Here is a 21684-nt window from a genome sequence, read left to right as displayed (position 1 = left end):
TCCGCTCCGCTCCGGAAGAAAGAAGATTGAAGATGCGGCTTGATAGAAGACTTCATCCCGATGATGGACTTCCGACTTCATCCCGATGATGGATTTCTTCAGCCGCCGCTTGGATCCAGACTTCAGCCCGAGGATGGACGTCACTCTTCAGCCCCCCGCTTGGGCTTGGATCAAGACTTCGGACCCTCTTCTGGACCGATCGGTGAACCCGGCGAGGTGAAGACAAGGTAGGAAGATCTTCAGGGGCTTAGTGTTAGGTTTATTTAAGGGGGGTTTGGGTTAGATTAGGGGTTTGTGGGTGGTGGGTTGTAATGTTGGGGGGGTATTGTATGTTTTTTTTTTTTACAGGCAAAAGAGCTGAATTCTTTGGGGCATGCCCCGCAAAGGGCCCTTTTAAGGGCTGGTAAGGTAAAAGAGCTTTGAACTTTTGTAATTTAGAATAGGGTAGGGCATTTTTTTATTTTGGGAATCTTTGTTATTTTATTAGGGGGCTTAGAGTAGGTGTAATTAGTTTAAAATTGTTGTAATTTTTTTCTAATGTTTGTAAATATTTTTTTATTTTTGGTAACAGTTCTTTTTTATTTTTTGTACTTTAGTTAGTTTATTTAATTGTATTTATTTGTAGGAATTGTATTTAATTTATTTATTGATAGTGTAGTGTTAGGTTAATTGTAGATAATTGTAGGTATTTTATTTAATTAATTTATTTCTAGTGTAGTGTTAGGTTTAATTGTAACTTAGGTTAGGATTTATTTTACAGGTAATTTTGTAATTATTTTAACTAGGTAACTATTAAATAGTTATTAACTATTTAATAGCTATTGTACCTGGTTAAAATAATTACAAAGTTGCCTGTAAAATAAATATTAATCCTAAAATAGCTACAATATAATTATAATTTATATTGTAGCTATATTAGGGTTTATTTTACAGGTAAGTATTTAGCTTTAAATAGGAATAAGTTATTTAATAAGAGTTAATTTATTTTGTTAGAATAAAATTATATTTAATTTAGGGGGGTGTTAGGGTTAGGGTTAGAATTAGCTTTAGGGGTTAAAAAATTTATTAGAGTAGCGGTGAGCTCCGATCGGCAGATTAGGGGTTAATACTTGAAGTTAGGTGTCGGCGATGTTAGGGAGGGCAGATTAGGGGTTAATACTATTTATTATAGGGTTATTGAGGCGGGAGTGAGGCGGATTAGGGGTTAATAACTTTATTATAATAGCGGCGCGGTCCGGTCGGCAGATTAGGGGTTAATAAGTGTAGGTAGGTAGCGGCGACGTTGGGGGCGGCATATTATGGGTTAATAAATATAATATAGGGGTCGGCGGTGTTAGGGGCAGCAGATTAGGGGTTCATAGGGATAACGTAGGTGGCAGCGGCGTGCGGTCGGCAGATTAGGGGTTAAAAAATTTTAATAGAGTGGCGGCGATGTAGGGGGACCTCGGTTTAGGGGTACATAGGTAGTTTATTGGTGTTAGTGTACTTTAGAGCACAGTAGTTAAGAGCTTTATAAACCGGCGTTAGCCCAGAAAGCTCTTAACTACTGACTTTTTTCTGCGGCTGGAGTTTTGTCGTTAGATTTCTAACGCTCACTTCAGCCACGACTCTAAATACCGGCGTTAGAAAGATCCCATTAAAAAGATAGGATACGCAATTGACGTAAGGGGATCTGCGGTATGGAAAAGTCGCGGCTGGAAAGTGAGCGTTAGACCCTTTCCTGACTGACTCCAAATACCAGCGGGCGGTAAAAACCAGCGTTAGTAGCTACTTTAGCAAATCAACTAAGCTAATTATTTAGAAACTCGGCTTTTACCATTTTGCTGAGTCAAAATAAATTTAAGCTAGCTTAAACAGCACTAAACCACTATTATCATATACAATTTATATGTGGTTTGTAACCGCATAACGTTACTATATATCTATCACCTATTAACTAACGCCTAGATTTAGAGTTTTGCGGCCAAAGGGGTGCGTTAGCTACGCATGCTTTTTTCTGGCCGCACCTTTTAAATACCGCTGGTATTTAGAGTTTACAGAATGGCTGGGTTTTCAGTGCGTTAGGCTCCAAAAAGGGAGCGTAGAGCATAATTTAACGCCACTGCAACTCTAAATACCAGCGTGCTTACGGACGCGGCCAGCTTCAAAAACGTGCTCGTGCACGATTCCCCCATAGAAAACAATGGGGCTGTTTAAGCTGAAAAAAAACCTAACACCTGCAAAAAAGCCGCGTTCAGCTCCTAACGCAGCCCCATTGTTTCCTATGGGGAAACACTTCCTACGTCTGCACCTAACACTCTAACATGTACCCCGAATCTAAACACCCCTAACCTTACACTTATTAACCCCTAATCTGCCGCCCCCGCTATCGCTGACCCCTGCATATTATTTTTAACCCCTAATCTGCCACTCCGTACACCCCCGCCACCTACGTTATCCCTATGTACCCCTAATCTGCTGCCCTAACATCGCCGACCCCTATATTATATTTATTAACCCCTAATCTGCCGCCCCCAACGTCGCCTCCACCTAACTACACTTATTAACCCCTAATCTGCCGACCGGACCTGAGCGCTACTATAATAAATGTATTAACCCCTAATCCGCCTCACTCCCGCCTCAATAACCCTATAATAAATAGTATTAACCCCTAATCTGCCCTCCCTAACATTGCCGACACCTAACTTCAAGTATTAACCACTAATCTGCCGACAGGAGCTCACCGCTACTCTAATAAATGTATTAACCCCTAAAGCTAAGTCTAATTTTAACCCTAACACCCCCCTAAATTAAATATAATTTAAATCTAACGAAATAAATAAACTCTTATTAAATAAATTATTCCTATTTAAAGCTAAATACTTACCTGTAAAATAAACCCTAATATAGCTACAATATAAATTATAATTATATTGTAGCTATTTTAGGATTAATATTTATTTTACAGGCAACTTTGTAATTATATTAACCAGATACAATAGCTATTAAATAGTTAATAACTATTTAATAGTTACCTAGTTAAAATAATTACAAAATTACATGTAAAATAAATCCTAACCTAAGTTACAATTAAACCTAACACTACACTATCAATAAATTAATTAAATACAATTCCTACAAATAAATACTATTAAATAAACTAACTAAAGTACAAAAAATAAAAAAGAACTAAGTTACAAAAAATAAAAAAATATTTACAAACATTAGAAAAAAATTACAACAATTTTAAACTAATTACACCTACTCTAAGCCCCCTAATAAAATAACAAAGACCCCCAAAATAAAAAAATTCCCTACCCTATTCTAAATTACAAAAGTTCAAAGCTCTTTTACCTTACCAGCCCTTAAAAGGGCCCTTTGCGGGGCATGCCCCAAAGAATTCAGCTCTTTTGCCTGTAAAAAAAACCCATACAATACCCCCCCCAACATTACAACCCACCACACACATACCCCTAATCTAACCCAAACCCCCCTTAAATAAACCTAACACTAAGCCCCTGAAGATCTTCCTACCTTGTCTTCATCATGCCAGGTATCACCGATCGGTCCAGAAGAGGGTCCGAAGTCTTGATCCAAGCCCAAGCGGGGGGCTGAAGAGTGACGTCCATCCTCGGGCTGAAGTCTGGATCCAAGCGGCGGCTGAAGAAATCCATCATCGGGATGAAGTCGGAAGTCCAACATCGGGATGAAGTCGGAAGTCCATAATCGGGATGAAGTCTTCTATCAAGCCGCATCTTCAATCTTCTTTCTTCCGGAGCGGAGCCATCTTCTTCCCAGCCGACGTGGATCCAACCTCTTCAAGCGACGCCTACTAGCCGAATGATGGTTCCTTTAAATGATGTCATCCAAGATGGCGTCCCTCGAATTCCGATTGGCTGATAGGATTCTATCAGCCAATCGGAATTAAGGTAGGCAAATTCTGATTGACTGATGGAATCAGCCAATCAGAATCAAGTTCAATCCGATTGGCTGATCCAATCAGCCAATCAGATTGAGCTTGCATTCTATTGGCTGTTCCGATCAGCCAATAGAATGCGAGCTCAATCTGATTGGCTGATTGGATCAGCCAATCGGATTGAACTTGATTCTGATTGGCTGATTCCATCAGCCAATCAGAATTTCCCTACCTTAATTCCGATTGGCTGATAGAATCCTATCAGCCAATCGGAATTCGAGGGACGCCATCTTGGATGACGTCATTTAAAGGAACCGTCATTCGGCTAGTAGGCGTCGCTTGAAGAGGTTGGATCCACGTCGGCTGGGAAGAAGATGGCTCCGCTCCGCTCCGGAAGAAAGAAGATTGAAGATGCGGCTTGATAGAAGACTTCATCCCGATGATGGACTTCCGACTTCATCCCGATGATGGATTTCTTCAGCCGCCGCTTGGATCCAGACTTCAGCCCGAGGATGGACGTCACTCTTCAGCCCCCCGCTTGGGCTTGGATCAAGACTTCGGACCCTCTTCTGGACCGATCGGTGAACCCGGCGAGGTGAAGACAAGGTAGGAAGATCTTCAGGGGCTTAGTGTTAGGTTTATTTAAGGGGGGTTTGGGTTAGATTAGGGGTATGTGGGTGGTGGGTTGTAATGTTGGGGGGGTATTGTATGTTTTTTTTTTTTACAGGCAAAAGAGCTGAATTCTTTGGGGCATGCCCCGCAAAGGGCCCTTTTAAGGGCTGGTAAGGTAAAAGAGCTTTGAACTTTTGTAATTTAGAATAGGGTAGGGCATTTTTTTATTTTGGGAATCTTTGTTATTTTATTAGGGGGCTTAGAGTAGGTGTAATTAGTTTAAAATTGTTGTAATTTTTTTCTAATGTTTGTAAATATTTTTTTATTTTTGGTAACAGTTCTTTTTTATTTTTTGTACTTTAGTTAGTTTATTTAATTGTATTTATTTGTAGGAATTGTATTTAATTTATTTATTGATAGTGTAGTGTTAGGTTAATTGTAGATAATTGTAGGTATTTTATTTAATTAATTTATTTCTAGTGTAGTGTTAGGTTTAATTGTAACTTAGGTTAGGATTTATTTTACAGGTAATTTTGTAATTATTTTAACTAGGTAACTATTAAATAGTTATTAACTATTTAATAGCTATTGTACCTGGTTAAAATAATTACAAAGTTGCCTGTAAAATAAATATTAATCCTAAAATAGCTACAATATAATTATAATTTATATTGTAGCTATATTAGGGTTTATTTTACAGGTAAGTATTTAGCTTTAAATAGGAATAAGTTATTTAATAAGAGTTAATTTATTTTGTTAGAATAAAATTATATTTAATTTAGGGGGGTGTTAGGGTTAGGGTTAGAATTAGCTTTAGGGGTTAAAAAATTTATTAGAGTAGCGGTGAGCTCCGATCGGCAGATTAGGGGTTAATACTTGAAGTTAGGTGTCGGCGATGTTAGGGAGGGCAGATTAGGGGTTAATACTATTTATTATAGGGTTATTGAGGCGGGAGTGAGGTGGATTAGGGGTTAATAACTTTATTATAATAGCGGCGCGGTCCGGTCGGCAGATTAGGGGTTAATAAGTGTAGGTAGGTAGCGGCGATGTTGGGGGCGGCATATTATGGGTTAATAAATATAATATAGGGGTCGGCGGTGTTAGGGGCAGCAGATTAGGGGTTCATAGGGATAACGTAGGTGGCAGCGGCGTGCGGTCGGCAGATTAGGGGTTAAAAAATTTTAATAGAGTGGCGGCGATGTAGGGGGACCTCGGTTTAGGGGTACATAGGTAGTTTATTGGTGTTAGTGTACTTTAGAGCACAGTAGTTAAGAGCTTTATAAACCGGCGTTAGCCCAGAAAGCTCTTAACTACTGACTTTTTTCTGCGGCTGGAGTTTTGTCGTTAGATTTCTAACGCTCACTTCAGCCACGACTCTAAATACCGGCGTTAGAAAGATCCCATTAAAAAGATAGGATACGCAATTGACGTAAGGGGATCTGCGGTATGGAAAAGTCGCGGCTGGAAAGTGAGCGTTAGTCCCTTTCCTGACTGACTCCAAATACCAGCGGGCGGTAAAAACCAGCGTTAGTAGCCTCTAACGCTGGTTTTCACCGCTACCGTCCAACTCTAAATCTAGGCGTTAGTAACTTAATTGGACTGTGTGCGGTAACTTGCTTAGACTAATGCAGCAGTCGTGCTTATATATTAGCAATTTTCTACTCTAAGCAGACTATGCTACAATATTTGTCAATCAGGAACACTATATTTTGAGAGAACTCCATAAGAGAGCATCCAATTGCAGATCAGTAATTATATAGATGGGTTTAGTAAATATCCGGCTGTCTTTTATTTAGTGTAACAAGAAATTTATTACATACGGGCTTACAATATACTTACTCGATATTTTTACTAGACTGATTAACATATTACATCAGCGAGCATTAGGGCTAATGCATTTATAATCCTCAATCAAGCTACATGTTGCTTATGATTGATACAATTTAGACAACCCACCCACCAGAAAACATCGTGAATTGCTAGGAGACTATAACACTCACAGTCTTAACACTCTCAATTGATGTATTATTTCTATCATCCAATAATAAAGATTACACTGATGTGCAATATAGAAATATACATTGTGAATGGTTGAAACAATTATTGTTGCTGATAGAATATCAGCGCATCTATACACGTGTTGAAACACTACATATCTATTCTATATATACATTCCATTTACTGGTGTAAATACTTTTGAGTACATTATCCCTATATCCAGTGTACCAGCAGCCCCTCCTGGGTAGCAACCCTCCCCCAACATTACCATAGGTTCAAACTAATAGAATACCTTTCACTGGGTTTCTCTAATAGTTTAATTGGGCCTTTGAGAAACTTAACTCACTGACACCCAGGGCCGCCATCAGGGGGTGACAGGGGTGACTCCTGTCAGGGGCCCAATGAGCCAGGGGGGCCCCATGAGGCAAGAACTAAAAAAAAAAAAAAAAAAAATTTTTTTTTTTTTTTTTTTAAATTTGGGCAGCCACCAGTGCAGTGGGTTTCTTATGCTCAAACATGTCCTTGATAGAGACCTGACTGTGGGCAGATGAGCAGGAACTGCTCTGGAAGATAGATGGAGTGGTGGATGGTTGAGAGGGGGCAAGGAGGACACCAGTGGTTGACGTGGCTGAAGATGCTGGACCAGGAGGAGGATGGCGGCTTTGAGTTTGTGTGCTGCTTCTACTCATGTGTTGATCCCATAGGCGTTTGTGATGTGCGATCATGTGCCTTCGCAAAGCAGTTGTACCTAGGTGGGTGTTGCACTTCCCACGACTCAGTTTCTATTGGCACAGGTTGCAAATGGCATCGCTGCTGTCAGAGGCACACACACAAAAAAAATGCCACACTGCTGAGCTCTAAATTTGGGCAGCCACCAGTGCAGTGGGTACTACAGCAGAGTGCTAATTGAGCATGGGAAATGTTATTACAAGAAGTAAAGTATTAGCATTTGAGAGGATTTCTAAGTGTGCACTAAACCACTATGCGCAGTGTGAGACAGACTTGGCACTTTTTACAGTGTGTGTCAGTGGTAGTAGTTTTTTTGGGGCTAGGGGTTCATAAAAACAATTTTTTTTAGCAGCAGTGTATTTATGATTATTTGACAATGCTGTAGAAATTCTATATTTAAAACCATGCAGAAATGTTTCCTCCTCAATACACAAATGGTAGATGCCCTTTTGGCAGATATGCATTTTATTTATTTATATATATATATATATATATATATATATATATATATATATATATATATATTCCATTCCATTCCAGTTTACTGCCCCTTCATGCAAGGACTTTCCAGATGCAAGAATGCATTTTATCTAAGATTTTTACATCTGCATAAAATGTTATACTCTCAGACTAAGATTGCTCAGGGTTTGAAATGAGACAGATTAACTTAAAACTGTTCAGTTTACACTACAGCTGGCTTAATTTTGAAATACATACCAACAAGCCTAAATTCTGCATTTATCCAGATCTAATGGTATGAGTACCACAGCTTATGGTCCCACCAAGACCATATAGAGTACAGCATTTTCAAAATCCATAAGTACAGCTGACAGCTGGGAAAATGTGTACACTATATTTGAAGTGGGGGCTCTTGGTTGGGGAAAATGGGGAAAAAACAAACATCATATGTCAACCTTTTAAAAGTACTTTTCTTCATCTAGCCATCTACCCAGCTCATTAATGTACAATTTTGAATTCATAGAATTATTTTTGTTTGCACATTTACAAATATGATTCTTTAAAAAGTGATCTCTTAATTTCTAAAATGTTTTTTTATCATGCATGTCACACACTGTTGATTTAGGGGATGCAAGGTGCATAAATGTTTCCTCCTGTGAGTGTTTCTGTGGGTGTCTGTGTTTGTCTTTGTGCTTTGGTTTGTGTCTCTGAGTGTGTATGTATTTTTTATCTGTGTGTCTCTCTGTGAGGGTGGGTGTGTTTGTCTTTGTGCATTTTCTGTGGATGTCTGTGAGGGTGTGTGTATACGTCGTTGAGCTTTTTCTGTGGGTGTCTCTGTGAGGGTATGTGTATGTTTGTCTTTGTGTATTTTCTGTGGATGTCTCTGTGAGGGTGTGTGTGTGTATATGTATATATGTCTGTGTTTTCTGTGGATGTCTCTGTTTGGGTGTGTGTTTTATGTGGGTGTCTCTGTGAGGGTGTGTGTATGTCTTTGTGTGTTTTCTGTGGATGTCTCAGTGAGAGTGTGTGTATGTATGTCTTTCTGTGTTTTTTATGTGGTTGTCTCTCTGTGTATGTATGTCTTTGTGTGTTTTCTGTGGGTGTCTCTGTGTGTGTGCAAGTTTCAGTTTGTGTGTGTGTGTCCATTGTCTGTTCCTTTTTAGGACATTTTGACTTTACTACTGATTATTGACATCTTTCTACAGACTTTGAGACTAACAAGACCTTTCCGGAAGTAACCAATCCACCATTTAACCTTTAAATTATTGTTTAGGCAGTTCAGGGCCCTTCCTTTCAGCCACAGCATGCTGCTGTCATCATTTAGTTGTCATCTTCCTTTACAAAAAGTTAATCAGAACTCCATATTTTGTTTTCTAATTCTCCTTTTTTTTAAAAAAAAATGGAGTTTACCTCATTACTTGTCAGGTCAATGTAAACGAGTGCTAAGTGTCTGTTTGGGTGTCTGTGTCTGAGTGTGTTTCTTTGCGTGTCTGCTAGAGTGTCTATATGTGAATCCTAATGTGTAAGTGTGTGTGTGTTTCAGTGTATGAGTGTGTCTGTGTGTGTATGTTACTACCTTTACAACATTTCCAAGTTTAAATAGACACTTAAGAATAAAGTGCATATACATTTTAGTCACTTGGTCAGAAATTGCACATGTCAAAGGAGCGGGGGGGGGGGGGTGGCCTGATCAATGGTTGAGTCAGGGGCCCCAAAATTTCTAGTGGCAGCCCTGCTGACACCCACTTGTTTACTGCAATACTAACTGATGATATCACCTTAATATTTACTTTGGCTATCATACCTTAGAGGCCTATTAGTAACAATCTATTATTAAGGTAATCCAGCAGTGACCTTTCTATCCTAGGTTTTTATTGTAACTTTATCCCCCTTTTTATTTTAGATTTATTAAAAGTTATGTTTTAAATTGTATGATGTGAAATTTCGCCTTTCAGTCAGGATAGTGAGTGCTATTCTCGCATTCTGTAGTGGGATTCTTTTTTGCATCTCCACGTATTTTTTTGTATATTAAATTTGTGCGAAGCACCCCTCCCAATATTAGTATAATACGAAACTACTAACAATTGTAATTTACCACTGTGTAAATATTGGGGAGTTTATCCGCATGTAGTGCCATTGCTTTAACTATTGATCATAAATTTAGCTATGTGAGTGTATGTGTGTATGGGTACATATGTGTGTGTGTATAGGTAAGTATGTATGTATGTGTAAGTATGAATGTGTGTATGGGTATGTACTGTATGTATGTGTGTATGGGTATGTATGTATCTGTGTGTGTGTATTATGTGTGTGTATGTATGTGTGTATGGGTATGTATGTATCTGTGTGTATGTGGGTGTGTGTATTATGTGTGTGTATGTATGTGTGTGTGTGTGGCTATGTATTTATGTATGTGTGTGTAGGGGTATGTGTGTGTGTATGGGTATATATTTGTACCTGTGTGTGTATGGGCATGTATGTATGTGTATGGGTATTTATGTGTATGTATGTGTATGTGGGGGGGTTATGTATATCTGTGTGTGTATATGGGCATGTATGTATGTGTGTATGTGTGTGTGTGTGTATGTATGTGTGTATGGGTATGTATGTATGTGTATATATGTATGTATGTATGTATGTATGTGTGTGTGTGTATGGATATGTGTGTGTATGGGTATGTATGTGTGTGTGTGTGTGTATGTATGTGTGGGTATGTATGTATGTGTATGCATGTATATATGTGTGTGTATGGGTACGTATGTATGCATGTGTGTATGTATGTATGTGTGTATGGGTATGTATATATGTTTATGTATGTATTTATTTATGTGTATGTAGGTATGGGTATGTATGTATGTGTGTGTATGGGTATGTATGTGTATCGGTGCATATGTATGTGTGTGTGTGTATGGGTATGTATGTGTGTGTGTGTGTGTGTATGGGTACGTATGTATGTGTGTGTGTGTGTGTGTGTGTATGTGCAGGGCTGCCACTAGAAATTTTGGGGCCCCTGACTCAACCATTGATCAGGCCCCCCCCCCCCCGCTCCTTTGACATGTGCAATTTCTGACCAAGTGACTAAAATGTATATGCACTTTATTCTTAAGTGTCTATTTAAACTTGGAAATGTTGTAAAGGTAGTAACATACACACACAGACACACTCATACACTGAAACACACACACACTTACACATAAGGATTCACATATAGACACTCTAGCAGACACGCAAAGAAACACACTCAGACACAGACACCCAAACAGACACTTAGCACTCGTTTACATTGACCTGACAAGTAATGAGGTAAACTCCATTTTTTTTAAAAAAAAAGGAGAATTAGAAAACAAAATATGGAGTTCTGATTAACTTTTTGTAAAGGAAGATGACAACTAAATGATGACAGCAGCATGCTGTGGCTGAAAGGAAGGGCCCTGAACTGCCTAAACAATAATTTAAAGGTTAAATGGTGGATTGGTTACTTCCGGAAAGGTCTTGTTAGTCTCAAAGTCTGTAGAAAGATGTCAATAATCAGTAGTAAAGTCAAAATGTCCTAAAAAGGAACAGACAATGGACACACACACACAAACTGAAACTTGCACACACACAGAGACACCCACAGAAAACACACAAAAACATACATACACAGAGAGACAACCACATAAAAAACACAGAAAGACATACATACACACACTCTCACTGAGACATCCACAGAAAACACACAAAGACATACACACACCCTCACAGAGACACCCACATAAAACACACACCCAAACAGAGACATCCACAGAAAACACAGACATATATACATATACACACACACACCCTCACAGAGACATCCACAGAAAATACACAAAGACAAACATACACATACCCTCACAGAGACACCCACAGAAAAAGCTCAACGACGTATACACACACCCTCACAGACATCCACAGAAAATGCACAAAGACAAACACACCCACCCTCACAGAGAGACACACAGATAAAAAATACATACACACTCAGAGACACAAACCAAAGCACAAAGACAAACACAGACACCCACAGAAACACTCACAGGAGGAAACATTTATGCACCTTGCATCCCCTAAATCAACAGTGTGTGACATGCATGATAAAAAAACATTTTAGAAATTAAGAGATCACTTTTTAAAGAATCATATTTGTAAATGTGCAAACAAAAATAATTCTGTGAATTCAAAATTGTACATTAATGAGCTGGGTAGATGGCTAGATGAAGAAAAGTACTTTTAAAAGGTTGACATATGATGTTTGCTTTTTCCCCATTTTCCCCAACCAAGAGCCCCCACTTCAAATATAGTGTACACATTTTCCCAGCTGTCAGCTGTACTTATGGATTTTGAAAATGCTGTACTCTATATGGTCTTGGTGGGACCATAAGCTGTGGTACTCATACCATTAGATCTGGATAAATGCAGAATTTAGGCTTGTTGGTATGTATTTCAAAATTAAGCCAGCTGTAGTGTAAACTGAACAGTTTTAAGTTAATCTGTCTCATTTCAAACCCTGAGCAATCTTAGTCTGAGAGTATAACATTTTATGCAGATGTAAAAATCTTAGATAAAATGCATTCTTGCATCTGGAAAGTCCTTGCATGAAGGGGCAGTAAACTGGAATGGAATGGAATATATATATATATATATATATATATATATATATATATATATATATATATATATATATATAAATAAATAAAATGCATATCTGCCAAAAGGGCATCTACCATTTGTGTATTGAGGAGGAAACATTTCTGCATGGTTTTAAATATAGAATTTCTACAGCATTGTCAAATAATCATAAATACACTGCTGCTAAAAAAAATTGTTTTTATGGACCCCTAGCCCCAAAAAAACTACTACCACTGACACACACTGTAAAAAGTGCCAAGTCTGTCTCACACTGCGCATAGTGGTTTAGTGCACACTTAGAAATCCTCTCAAATGCTAATACTTTACTTCTTGTAATAACATTTCCCATGCTCAATTAGCACTCTGCTGTAGTACCCACTGCACTGGTGGCTGCCCAAATTTAGAGCTCAGCAGTGTGGCATTTTTTTTGTGTGTGTGCCTCTGACAGCAGCGATGCCATTTGCAACCTGTGCCAATAGAAACTGAGTCGTGGGAAGTGCAACACCCACCTAGGTACAACTGCTTTGCGAAGGCACATGATCGCACATCACAAACGCCTATGGGATCAACACATGAGTAGAAGCAGCACACAAACTCAAAGCCGCCATCCTCCTCCTGGTCCAGCATCTTCAGCCACGTCAACCACTGGTGTCCTCCTTGCCCCCTCTCAACCATCCACCACTCCATCTATCTTCCAGAGCAGTTCCTGCTCATCTGCCCACAGTCAGGTCTCTATCAAGGACATGTTTGAGCATAAGAAACCCACTGCACTGGTGGCTGCCCAAAATTTTTTTTTTTTTTTTTTAGTTCTTGCCTCATGGGGCCCCCCTGGCTCATTGGGCCCCTGACAGGAGTCACCCCTGTCACCCCCTGATGGCGGCCCTGTGTATGTGTGTATGTATGTATGTATGTATGTGTGAAGCCTTGTACTTAAAGGGACACTGAACCCAATTGTTTTCTTTTGTGATTCAGATAGAGCATGGAATTTTAAGCAACTTTCTAATTTACTCCTATTATCAAATTTTCTTTGTTCTCTTGCTATCTTTATTTGAAAAATAAGGCATCTAAGCTTTTTTTTTTTGGTTCAGTACTCTGGACAGCACGTGTTTATTGGTGGTTGAATTTATCCACCAATCAGCAAGAATAACCCAGGTTGTTCACCAAAAATGGGCCGGCATCTAAACTTACATTCTTGCTTTTCAAATAAAGATACCACGAGAATGAAGAAAATGTGATAATAGGAATAAATAAGAAAGTTGCTTAAAATTGCATGCTCTATCTGAATCATGAAAGAAAAAATTTGGGTTCAGTGTCCCTTTAAGTTTCATTGAAAATATATAGCACAAAACTAAGTAATGAGCTCCTCTACTTGAGCAGATATTTTGGCTCTATAGAGTTAGCGATTGAGCGATATCTGACATGAATTTTGCTATGCACTCCCATAGAAGTCTTTTATGTAATGTTTGCACGTCCTAGACTCAAGTGATGAAAAAAATAACTTTGTATTGTAATATGAGTGCAAAAATAAAAGCTCTATGAATTGCACTTGAGCGATGTTAATGTACAATAATGCTAATATTGTCTTTTGTAATCTAGCCCACAGAGTTCCAGGGTGAGCAGTACAAAAAATGTCATATTTTTTGTACTCAATGTCCCTTTAACGTTACGCAACTGATTGAATACAGATAATAATATAATTTAAAAACTTAAATAGACATAAAATGAACTTTACTTTGCATAAGCTTTTTCCAGAAGGCAGGGCCAAAATTCCATTCCATTGCTTGGTTGAACTGATAAGTATTCACCATTTACAAATGGCAACCTATCATCTATGACAACGTCCACCCAATCACCAAAGTGCCAAAACTGTAAAAAAAAAGTAAAACAAATGGTATTTTTTAATTGGTATTGGAATGGATAATGCTTTTTTTAATTGAAAGGACTAGTGGAGGCTCCTCCATAGGGGCAGTAAGGGCAGCATTGCAGAAGTTTTTTGGGGAAATTTTTGTGGTGGCACAGTAAGGTTTCTATTTTTTGGGGGGTTGCTATTTTTTTTAGGAGGGGGTGGGGTTGGGTTTAGCAATTTAAAAAAAAAAAAAAGCTTATAATAACAATAATTAAAAAAAAATCTTGCATTTGCAAAGTTCTCTCAAACAGGGCATTTTTAGCAATTTGCCCTGTCTGAGAGAACTTTGCACATGCTCCTTCTGTCCCTTTGAGGGATTTCTTACATCAACATATCAGTCTCTATAGGGGGAGTTTAGGTACAGACAGTCTTCTAACCTCCCATTTGCTAAAAGCATGTGGTGTGAGGTACACAGTATGCTACACGGGCTGTTTACCCTCAGTTTCTTTGCCCCTGACAACATGTACTTCCAGATCTTGCTGTCTAGCATGCTGTCTTAACCAGTTTATGCTTTTAATGCAACTTGGATTAAAGACTTTGTTTTAATTATTACCGGAGTGGTTGAGCCTGTCTATTTTTCATTCCTATACACTGGCCGCCACCTCTCCCATCATCTGCATGACCGTGTTTGAGGCAGAAGTTAGGTGTCAAGTTGGTGGCGCAATGATGGCTGTGAAATACCTATACACTGGCCGCCACCTCTCCCATCATCTGCATGACCGTGTTTGAGGCAGAAGTTAGGTGTCAAGTTGGTTGCGCAATGATGGCTGTGAAATACCTATACACTGGCCGCCACCTCTCCCACCATCTGCATGACCGTGCTTGAGGCAGAAGTTAGGTGTCAAGTTGGTGGCGCAATGATGGCTGTGAAATACCTATACACTGGCCGCCACCTCTCCCATCATCTGCATGACCGTGTTTGAGGCAGAAGTTAGGTGTCAAGTTGGTGGCGCAATGATGGCTGTGAAATACCTATACACTGGCCGCCACCTCTCCCATCACCTGCATGACCGTGTTTGAGGCAGAAGTTAGGTGTCAAGTTGGTGGCTGTTAGACCGTGGTAAAGTTGGTTTGATGTTCGATATTTGACAGATTTTCGAACATTCAAAGCTCAATAACACCTCAACGATAACAGCTAGAAATCTTGTGTTAGTCTAGTTTTGAAAGAAAAAATGTGTACAACACTGCACAGGTCTTGTTTTCCTGACTCCGACAAAAAATAAACAATGGCACCATATTTTATTCTCAAGGTTGTGTACAATATGTGCAGTCAATGGAAGTTGCAAGGGACCGTCAACAAAGCGCATCACTACATTTTTGGGCACAGTTTATAAATTCAAAAGCTCCCTGATCACATGACCTAGAAACTTCAAATTAATGTAGTATGTTTTAGAGAGCTGGCCACACATTGCACAGCATTTAGTTTATCAAAAAAATGATGCACATTTTATTAATAAGCTGATATAGGTGCTAAAAAGGCTTTGAAATTCATAGCTTCAAAGTCACATGACCTAGATACTTCTAATCAAAATTGTATCCTTCAGATGAATTGGACACACATTGCACAGCCTTTAGAATTACAAAAAATGGATACACATATTATTAATAAGCTAATATAGGTGCTAAAAAGTCTTTGAAATTCAATAGCTTCAAAGTCACATGACCTAGATAGTTCAAATCAAATCTGTATTTTTCAGATGGATGGGACACACATTGCACAGCCTTTAGAATTACAAAAAACTGATGCACATTTTATTAATAAGCAGATATAGGTGCTAAAAAGGCTTTGAAATTCAATAGCTTCAAGGTCACATGACCTAGGATGTTCAAATCAGTACAGTATCCTTCAGATGGATGGGCCACACATTGCACAGCCTTTAGTTTTGATTACAACTGATGCACATTTTATTAATAAGCAGATATAGGTGCTAAAAAGGTTTTGAAATTCAATATCTTCAAAGTCACATGACCTAGATAATTCTAATCAAAATTGTATCCTTCAGATGGATTCGACACATATTGCACAGCCTTTAGAATTACAAAAAACTGATACACATTTTATTAATAAGCTAATATACGTGCTAAAAAGGCTTTGAAATTCAATAGCTTCAAAGTCACATGACCTAGATAGTTCTAATCAAAATTGTATCCTTCAGATGGATGGGACACACATTGCACAGCCTTTAGAGTTGCAAGAAACTGATACACATTTTATTAATAAGCTGATATAGATGCTTAAAATGGCTCTGAAATTCAATAGCTTCATGATCACATGACCTAGGTTGTTCAAATCCATGTAGTATTCTTCTGAGGGATGGGCCACACATTGCACAGGCTTTAGTTTTGCAAGAAACTGATGCACATTTTATTATCAAGCTGATTTAGGTGTTAAAAAGGTTTTGAAATTCAATAGCTTCAAAGTCACATGACCTAGGTTGGTTAAATAACAATTTGATCCTTTTGAGGGATGGGCCACACATTGCACAATTTTTAGTTTAGCAAAAAAATAATGCACATTTTATCAATAGCTGATATAGGTGCTAAAAAGGCTTTGAAATTCGATAGCTTCAAGGTCACATGACCTAGGATGTTCAAATCAGTACAGTATCCTTCAGATGGATGAGCCACACATTGCACAGCCTCTAGTTTTGAATAAAACTGATGCACATTGTGGGCGCGATCCGATATACGGTGCAGGTTTCGGCACAAGCTTGGAAACCTGCGCCGCCCGTGGTTTCAGCTCGCAACTCGAGCTATCCCATATACGGCGCCGTCAGAGGCTAAAGTGCCGTAAGTCTCACAAACCAGCGGTGTCCAGAAATCTGCGTAAGTACAAATTTCTGGAGTCGCCAGTGACTTACGGCACTTTAGAAACTACCGCTGCATAAAAAACCTGACTAAGTTTATTAAATCACCCGTACTGTCTAACACGCCTCCTAAACATAGCCCGACACGTCTAACCCTCTATCCGCTATCCCCCCTCACTCTCCTAATAATAATAAAGTTATTAACCCTTAAACCGCCGCTCCCGGACCCGCCGCCACCTACATTATCTATATTACCCACTAATGTGAGCCCCCTACACCGCCACTACCTATTTTATCTATATTACCCCCTAATGTGAGCCCCCTACACCGCCGCTACCTATTTTATCTATATTACCCCCTAATGTGAGCTCCTACACCGCCGCCATCTATATTACCTACCCCCTAATGTGAGCCCCTTACACCGCCGCCATCTATATTACCTACCCCCTAATGTGAGCCCCTTACACCGCCGCCAGCTACATTAAACTACCCCTAATGTGAGCCCCTTAATCCCCCGCTAGCTACATTAAACTACCCCCTAATGTGAGCTCCTACCCCGCCACCAGCTACATTAAACTACCCCCTAATGTGAGCTCCTACACCGCCGCCAGCTATATTAAATGTATTAACCCCTAATCTAATCCCCCTATACCGCCGCCAGCTATATTAAATACATTAACCCCTAATCTAATCCCCATAAAGTAATCACCTCTATTACCAGCCCTTAAAAGGGCCTTTTGCGTGACATTGCCCCAAAGTAACAGCTCTATTGCCAGCCCTTAAAAGGGCTTTTTGCGGGCATGCCCCAAAGAAATCAGCTCTTTTACCAGCCCTTAAAATTGCTTTTTGCGGGGCATTGTCACAAAGTAATCAGCTCTTTTGCATCTAATCTAAATCCCCCTACACGGCCGCCACCTATAATAAATGTATTACCCCCTAATCTAATCCCCCTACACCGCCGCTACCTATATTAAATAGATTAACCCCTAATCTAATCCCCTTACACCGCCGCCAACTATATTAACCCTAATTATATTAGGGTTAATATAGTTAATATCATTATTATATTATATATATATATTAAGTATAATAACCCTATCTATCTCTAACATCCCTAACTAAATTCTTATTAAAATAAATCTAATTAATATTAATATTATTAATTAAAATATTCCTATTTAAATCTAAATACTTACCTATAAAATAAACCCTAAGATAGCTACAATGTAATTAATAATTACACTGTAGCTATTTTAGGGTTTATATTTATTTTAAAGGTAACTTGGTATTTATTTTAACTAGGTACAATAGCTATTAAATAGTTAATAACTATTTAATAGCTACCTAGTTAAAATAATTACCAATTTACCTGTAGAATAAATCCTAACCTAAGTTACAAATTGTATTGTAGCTATCTTAGGCCTAGATTTGGAGTTTGGCGTTAGCCGTGAAAACCAGCGTTAGAGGCTCCTAACGCTGGTTTTAGGCTACCGCTGGTATTTGGAGTCAGTGATTAAAGGGTCTAACGCTCACTTTTCAGCCGCGACTTTTCCATACCGCAGATCCCCTTACGTCAATTGCGTATCCTATCTTTTCAATGGGATCTTTCTAACGCCGGTATTAAGAGTCGTTTCTGAAGTGAGCGTTAGAGCTCTAACGACAAAACTCCAGCCGCAGGAAAATAGCAGTAGTTAAGAGCTTTCTGGGCTAACGCCGGTTCATAAAGCTCTTAACTACTGTACCCTAAAGTACACTAACACCCATAAACTACCTATGTACCCCTAAACCGAGCTCCCCCTACATCGCCGCCACTCGATTAAAAATTTTTAACCCCTAATCTGCCGACCGCCACCTACGTTATACTTATGTACCCCTAATCTGCTGCCCCTAACCCCGCCGACCCCTGTATTACATTTATTAACCCCTAACCTGCCCCCCACAACGTCGCCGCCAGCTACTTAAAATAATTAACCCCTAATCTTCCGACCGCAAAGTGCCGCCACCTACGTTATCCCTATGTACCCCTAATCTGCTGCCCCTAACACCGCCGACCCCTATATTATATTTATTAACCCCTAATCTGCCCCCCTCAACGTCGCCGACACCTGCCTACACTTATTAACCCCTAATCTGCCGAGCGGACCTGAGCGCTACTATAATAAAGTTATTAACCCCTATCATAAATAGTATTAACCCCTAATCTGCCCTCCCTAACATCGTCGACACCTAACTTCAATTATTAACCCCTAATCTGACGACCGGAGCTCACCGCTACTATAATAAATGGATTAACCCCTAAAGCTAAGTCTAACCCTAACTCTAACACCCCCCTAAGTTAAATATAATTTAAATCTAACGAAATAAATTAACTCTTATTAAATAAATTATTCCTATTTAAAGCTAAATACTTACCTGTAAAATACATCCTAATATAGCTACAATATAAATTATAATTATATTATAGCTATTTTAGGATTTATATTTATTTTACAGGCAACTTGGTAATTATTTTAACCAGGTACAATAGCTATTTAATAGTTACCTAGTTAAAATAATAACAAATTTACCTGTAAAATAAATCCTAACCTAAGATATAATTAAACCTAACACTACCCTATCAATAAATTAATTAAATAAACTACCTACAATTACCTACAATTAACCTAACACTACACTATCAATAAATTAATTAAACACAATTCCTACAAATAAATACAATTAAATAAACTAGCTAAAGTACAAAAAATAAAAAAGAACTAAGTTACAAAAAATAAAAAAATATTTACAAACATAAGAAAAATATTACAACAATTTTAAACTAATTACACCTACTCTAAGCCCCCTAATAAAATAACAAAGCCCCCCAAAATAAAAAATTCCCTACCCTATTCTAAATTAAAAAAGGTAAAAGCTCTTTTACCTTACCAGCCCTGAACAGGGCCCTTTGCGGGGCATGCCCCAAGAATTTCAGCTCTTTTGCCTGTAAAAAAATTTTGGAATGGAATCAGCCAATCAGAATCAAGTTCAATCCGATTGGCTGATCCGATCAGCCAATCAGATTGAGCTCGCATTCTATTGGCTGATCGGAACAGCCAATAGAATGCGAGCTCAATCTGATTGGCTGATTGGATCAGCCAATCGGATTGAACTTGATTCTGATTGGCTGATTCCATCAGCCAATCAGAAAATTCCTACCTTAATTCCGATTGGCTGATAGAATCCTATCAGCCAATCGGAATTCGAGGGACGCCATCTTGGATGACGTCCCTTAAAGGAACAGTCATTCGTCGTTCAGTTGTCGGGCCGGATGGATGTTCCGCGCTGGAGGTCTTCAGGATCCTGCCGCTTCGCTCCGGATGGATGCTGCTTGGATGAAGACTTCAATCGGATGGAAGATCCTCTTCTGCCCCGCTTGGATGAAGACTTTGACCGGATCATGGACCTCTTCAGCCCCCCGCTTGGGCTTGGATCAGGACATCGGAGGAGCTCTTCAGGACGGATCGGTGAACCTGGATGGTGAAGACAAGGTAGGAAGATCTTCAGGGGCTTAGTGTTAGGTTTATTTTAGGGGGGTTTGGGTTAGATTAGGGGTATGTGGGTGGTGGGTTGTAATGTGGGGGGGGGGGTATTGTATGTTTTTTTTTACAGGCAAAAGAGCTGAAATTCTTGGGGCATGCCCCGCAAAGGGCCCTGTTCAGGGCTGGTAAGGTAAAAGAGCTTTTACCTTTTTTAATTTAGAATAGGGTAGGGAATTTTTTATTTTGGGGGACTTTGTTATTTTATTAGGGGGCTTAGAGTAGGTGTAATTAGTTTAAAATTGTTGTAATATTTTTCTTATGTTTGTAAATATTTTTTTATTTTTTGTAACTTAGTTCTTTTTTATTTTTTGTACTTTAGCTAGTTTATTTAATTGTATTTATTTGTAGGAATTGTGTTTAATTAATTTATTGATAGTGTAGTGTTAGGTTAATTGTAGGTAATTGTAGGTAGTTTATTTAATTAATTTATTGATAGGGTAGTGTTAGGTTTAATTATATCTTAGGTTAGGATTTATTTTACAGGTAAATTTGTTATTATTTTAACTAGGTAACTATTAAATAGCTATTGTACCTGGTTAAAATAATTACCAAGTTGCCTGTAAAATAAATATAAATCCTAAAATAGCTATAATATAATTATAATTTATATTGTAGCTATATTAGGATGTATTTTACAGGTAAGTATTTAGCTTTAAATAGGAATAATTTATTTAATAAGAGTTAATTTATTTCGTTAGATTTAAATTATATTTAACTTAGGGGGGTGTTAGTGTTAGGGTTAGACTTAGCTTTAGGGGTTAATCCATTTATTATAGTAGCGGTGAGCTCCGGTCGTCAGATTAGGGGTTAATAATTGAAGTTAGGTGTCGACGATGTTAGGGAGGGCAGATTAGGGGTTAATACTATTTATGATAGGGTTAGTGAGGCGGATTAGGGGTTAATAACTTTATTATAGTAGCGCTCAGGTCCGCTCGGCAGATTAGGGGTTAATAAGTGTAGGCAGGTGTCGGCGACGTTGTGGGGGGCAGATTAGGGGTTAATAAATATAATATAGGGGTCGGCGATGTTAGGGCAGCAGATTAGGGGTAC

General features: G+C 38.7%; 1 protein-coding gene across 2 annotated transcripts in view; it reads right to left on the bottom strand.

Moving 5' to 3' along the window:
* LOC128658135 (calpain-13-like) overlaps positions 1-21684 on the bottom strand; it is a 278722-nt gene that overhangs the window by 189210 nt on the left and 67828 nt on the right. For both annotated transcript variants that reach the window (XM_053712635.1, XM_053712634.1), the window contains exon 5: positions 14076-14209. In XM_053712635.1, the coding sequence (XP_053568610.1) occupies positions 14076-14209 (134 nt within the window). The remainder of the gene's footprint in view (positions 1-14075; positions 14210-21684) is intronic.

The sequence above is a fragment of the Bombina bombina genome, chromosome 4, assembly GCF_027579735.1.
Source record: "Bombina bombina isolate aBomBom1 chromosome 4, aBomBom1.pri, whole genome shotgun sequence".
Classification (NCBI taxonomy): domain Eukaryota; kingdom Metazoa; phylum Chordata; class Amphibia; order Anura; family Bombinatoridae; genus Bombina; species Bombina bombina.
This window is presented reverse-complemented; position numbering and strand designations above follow the sequence as displayed.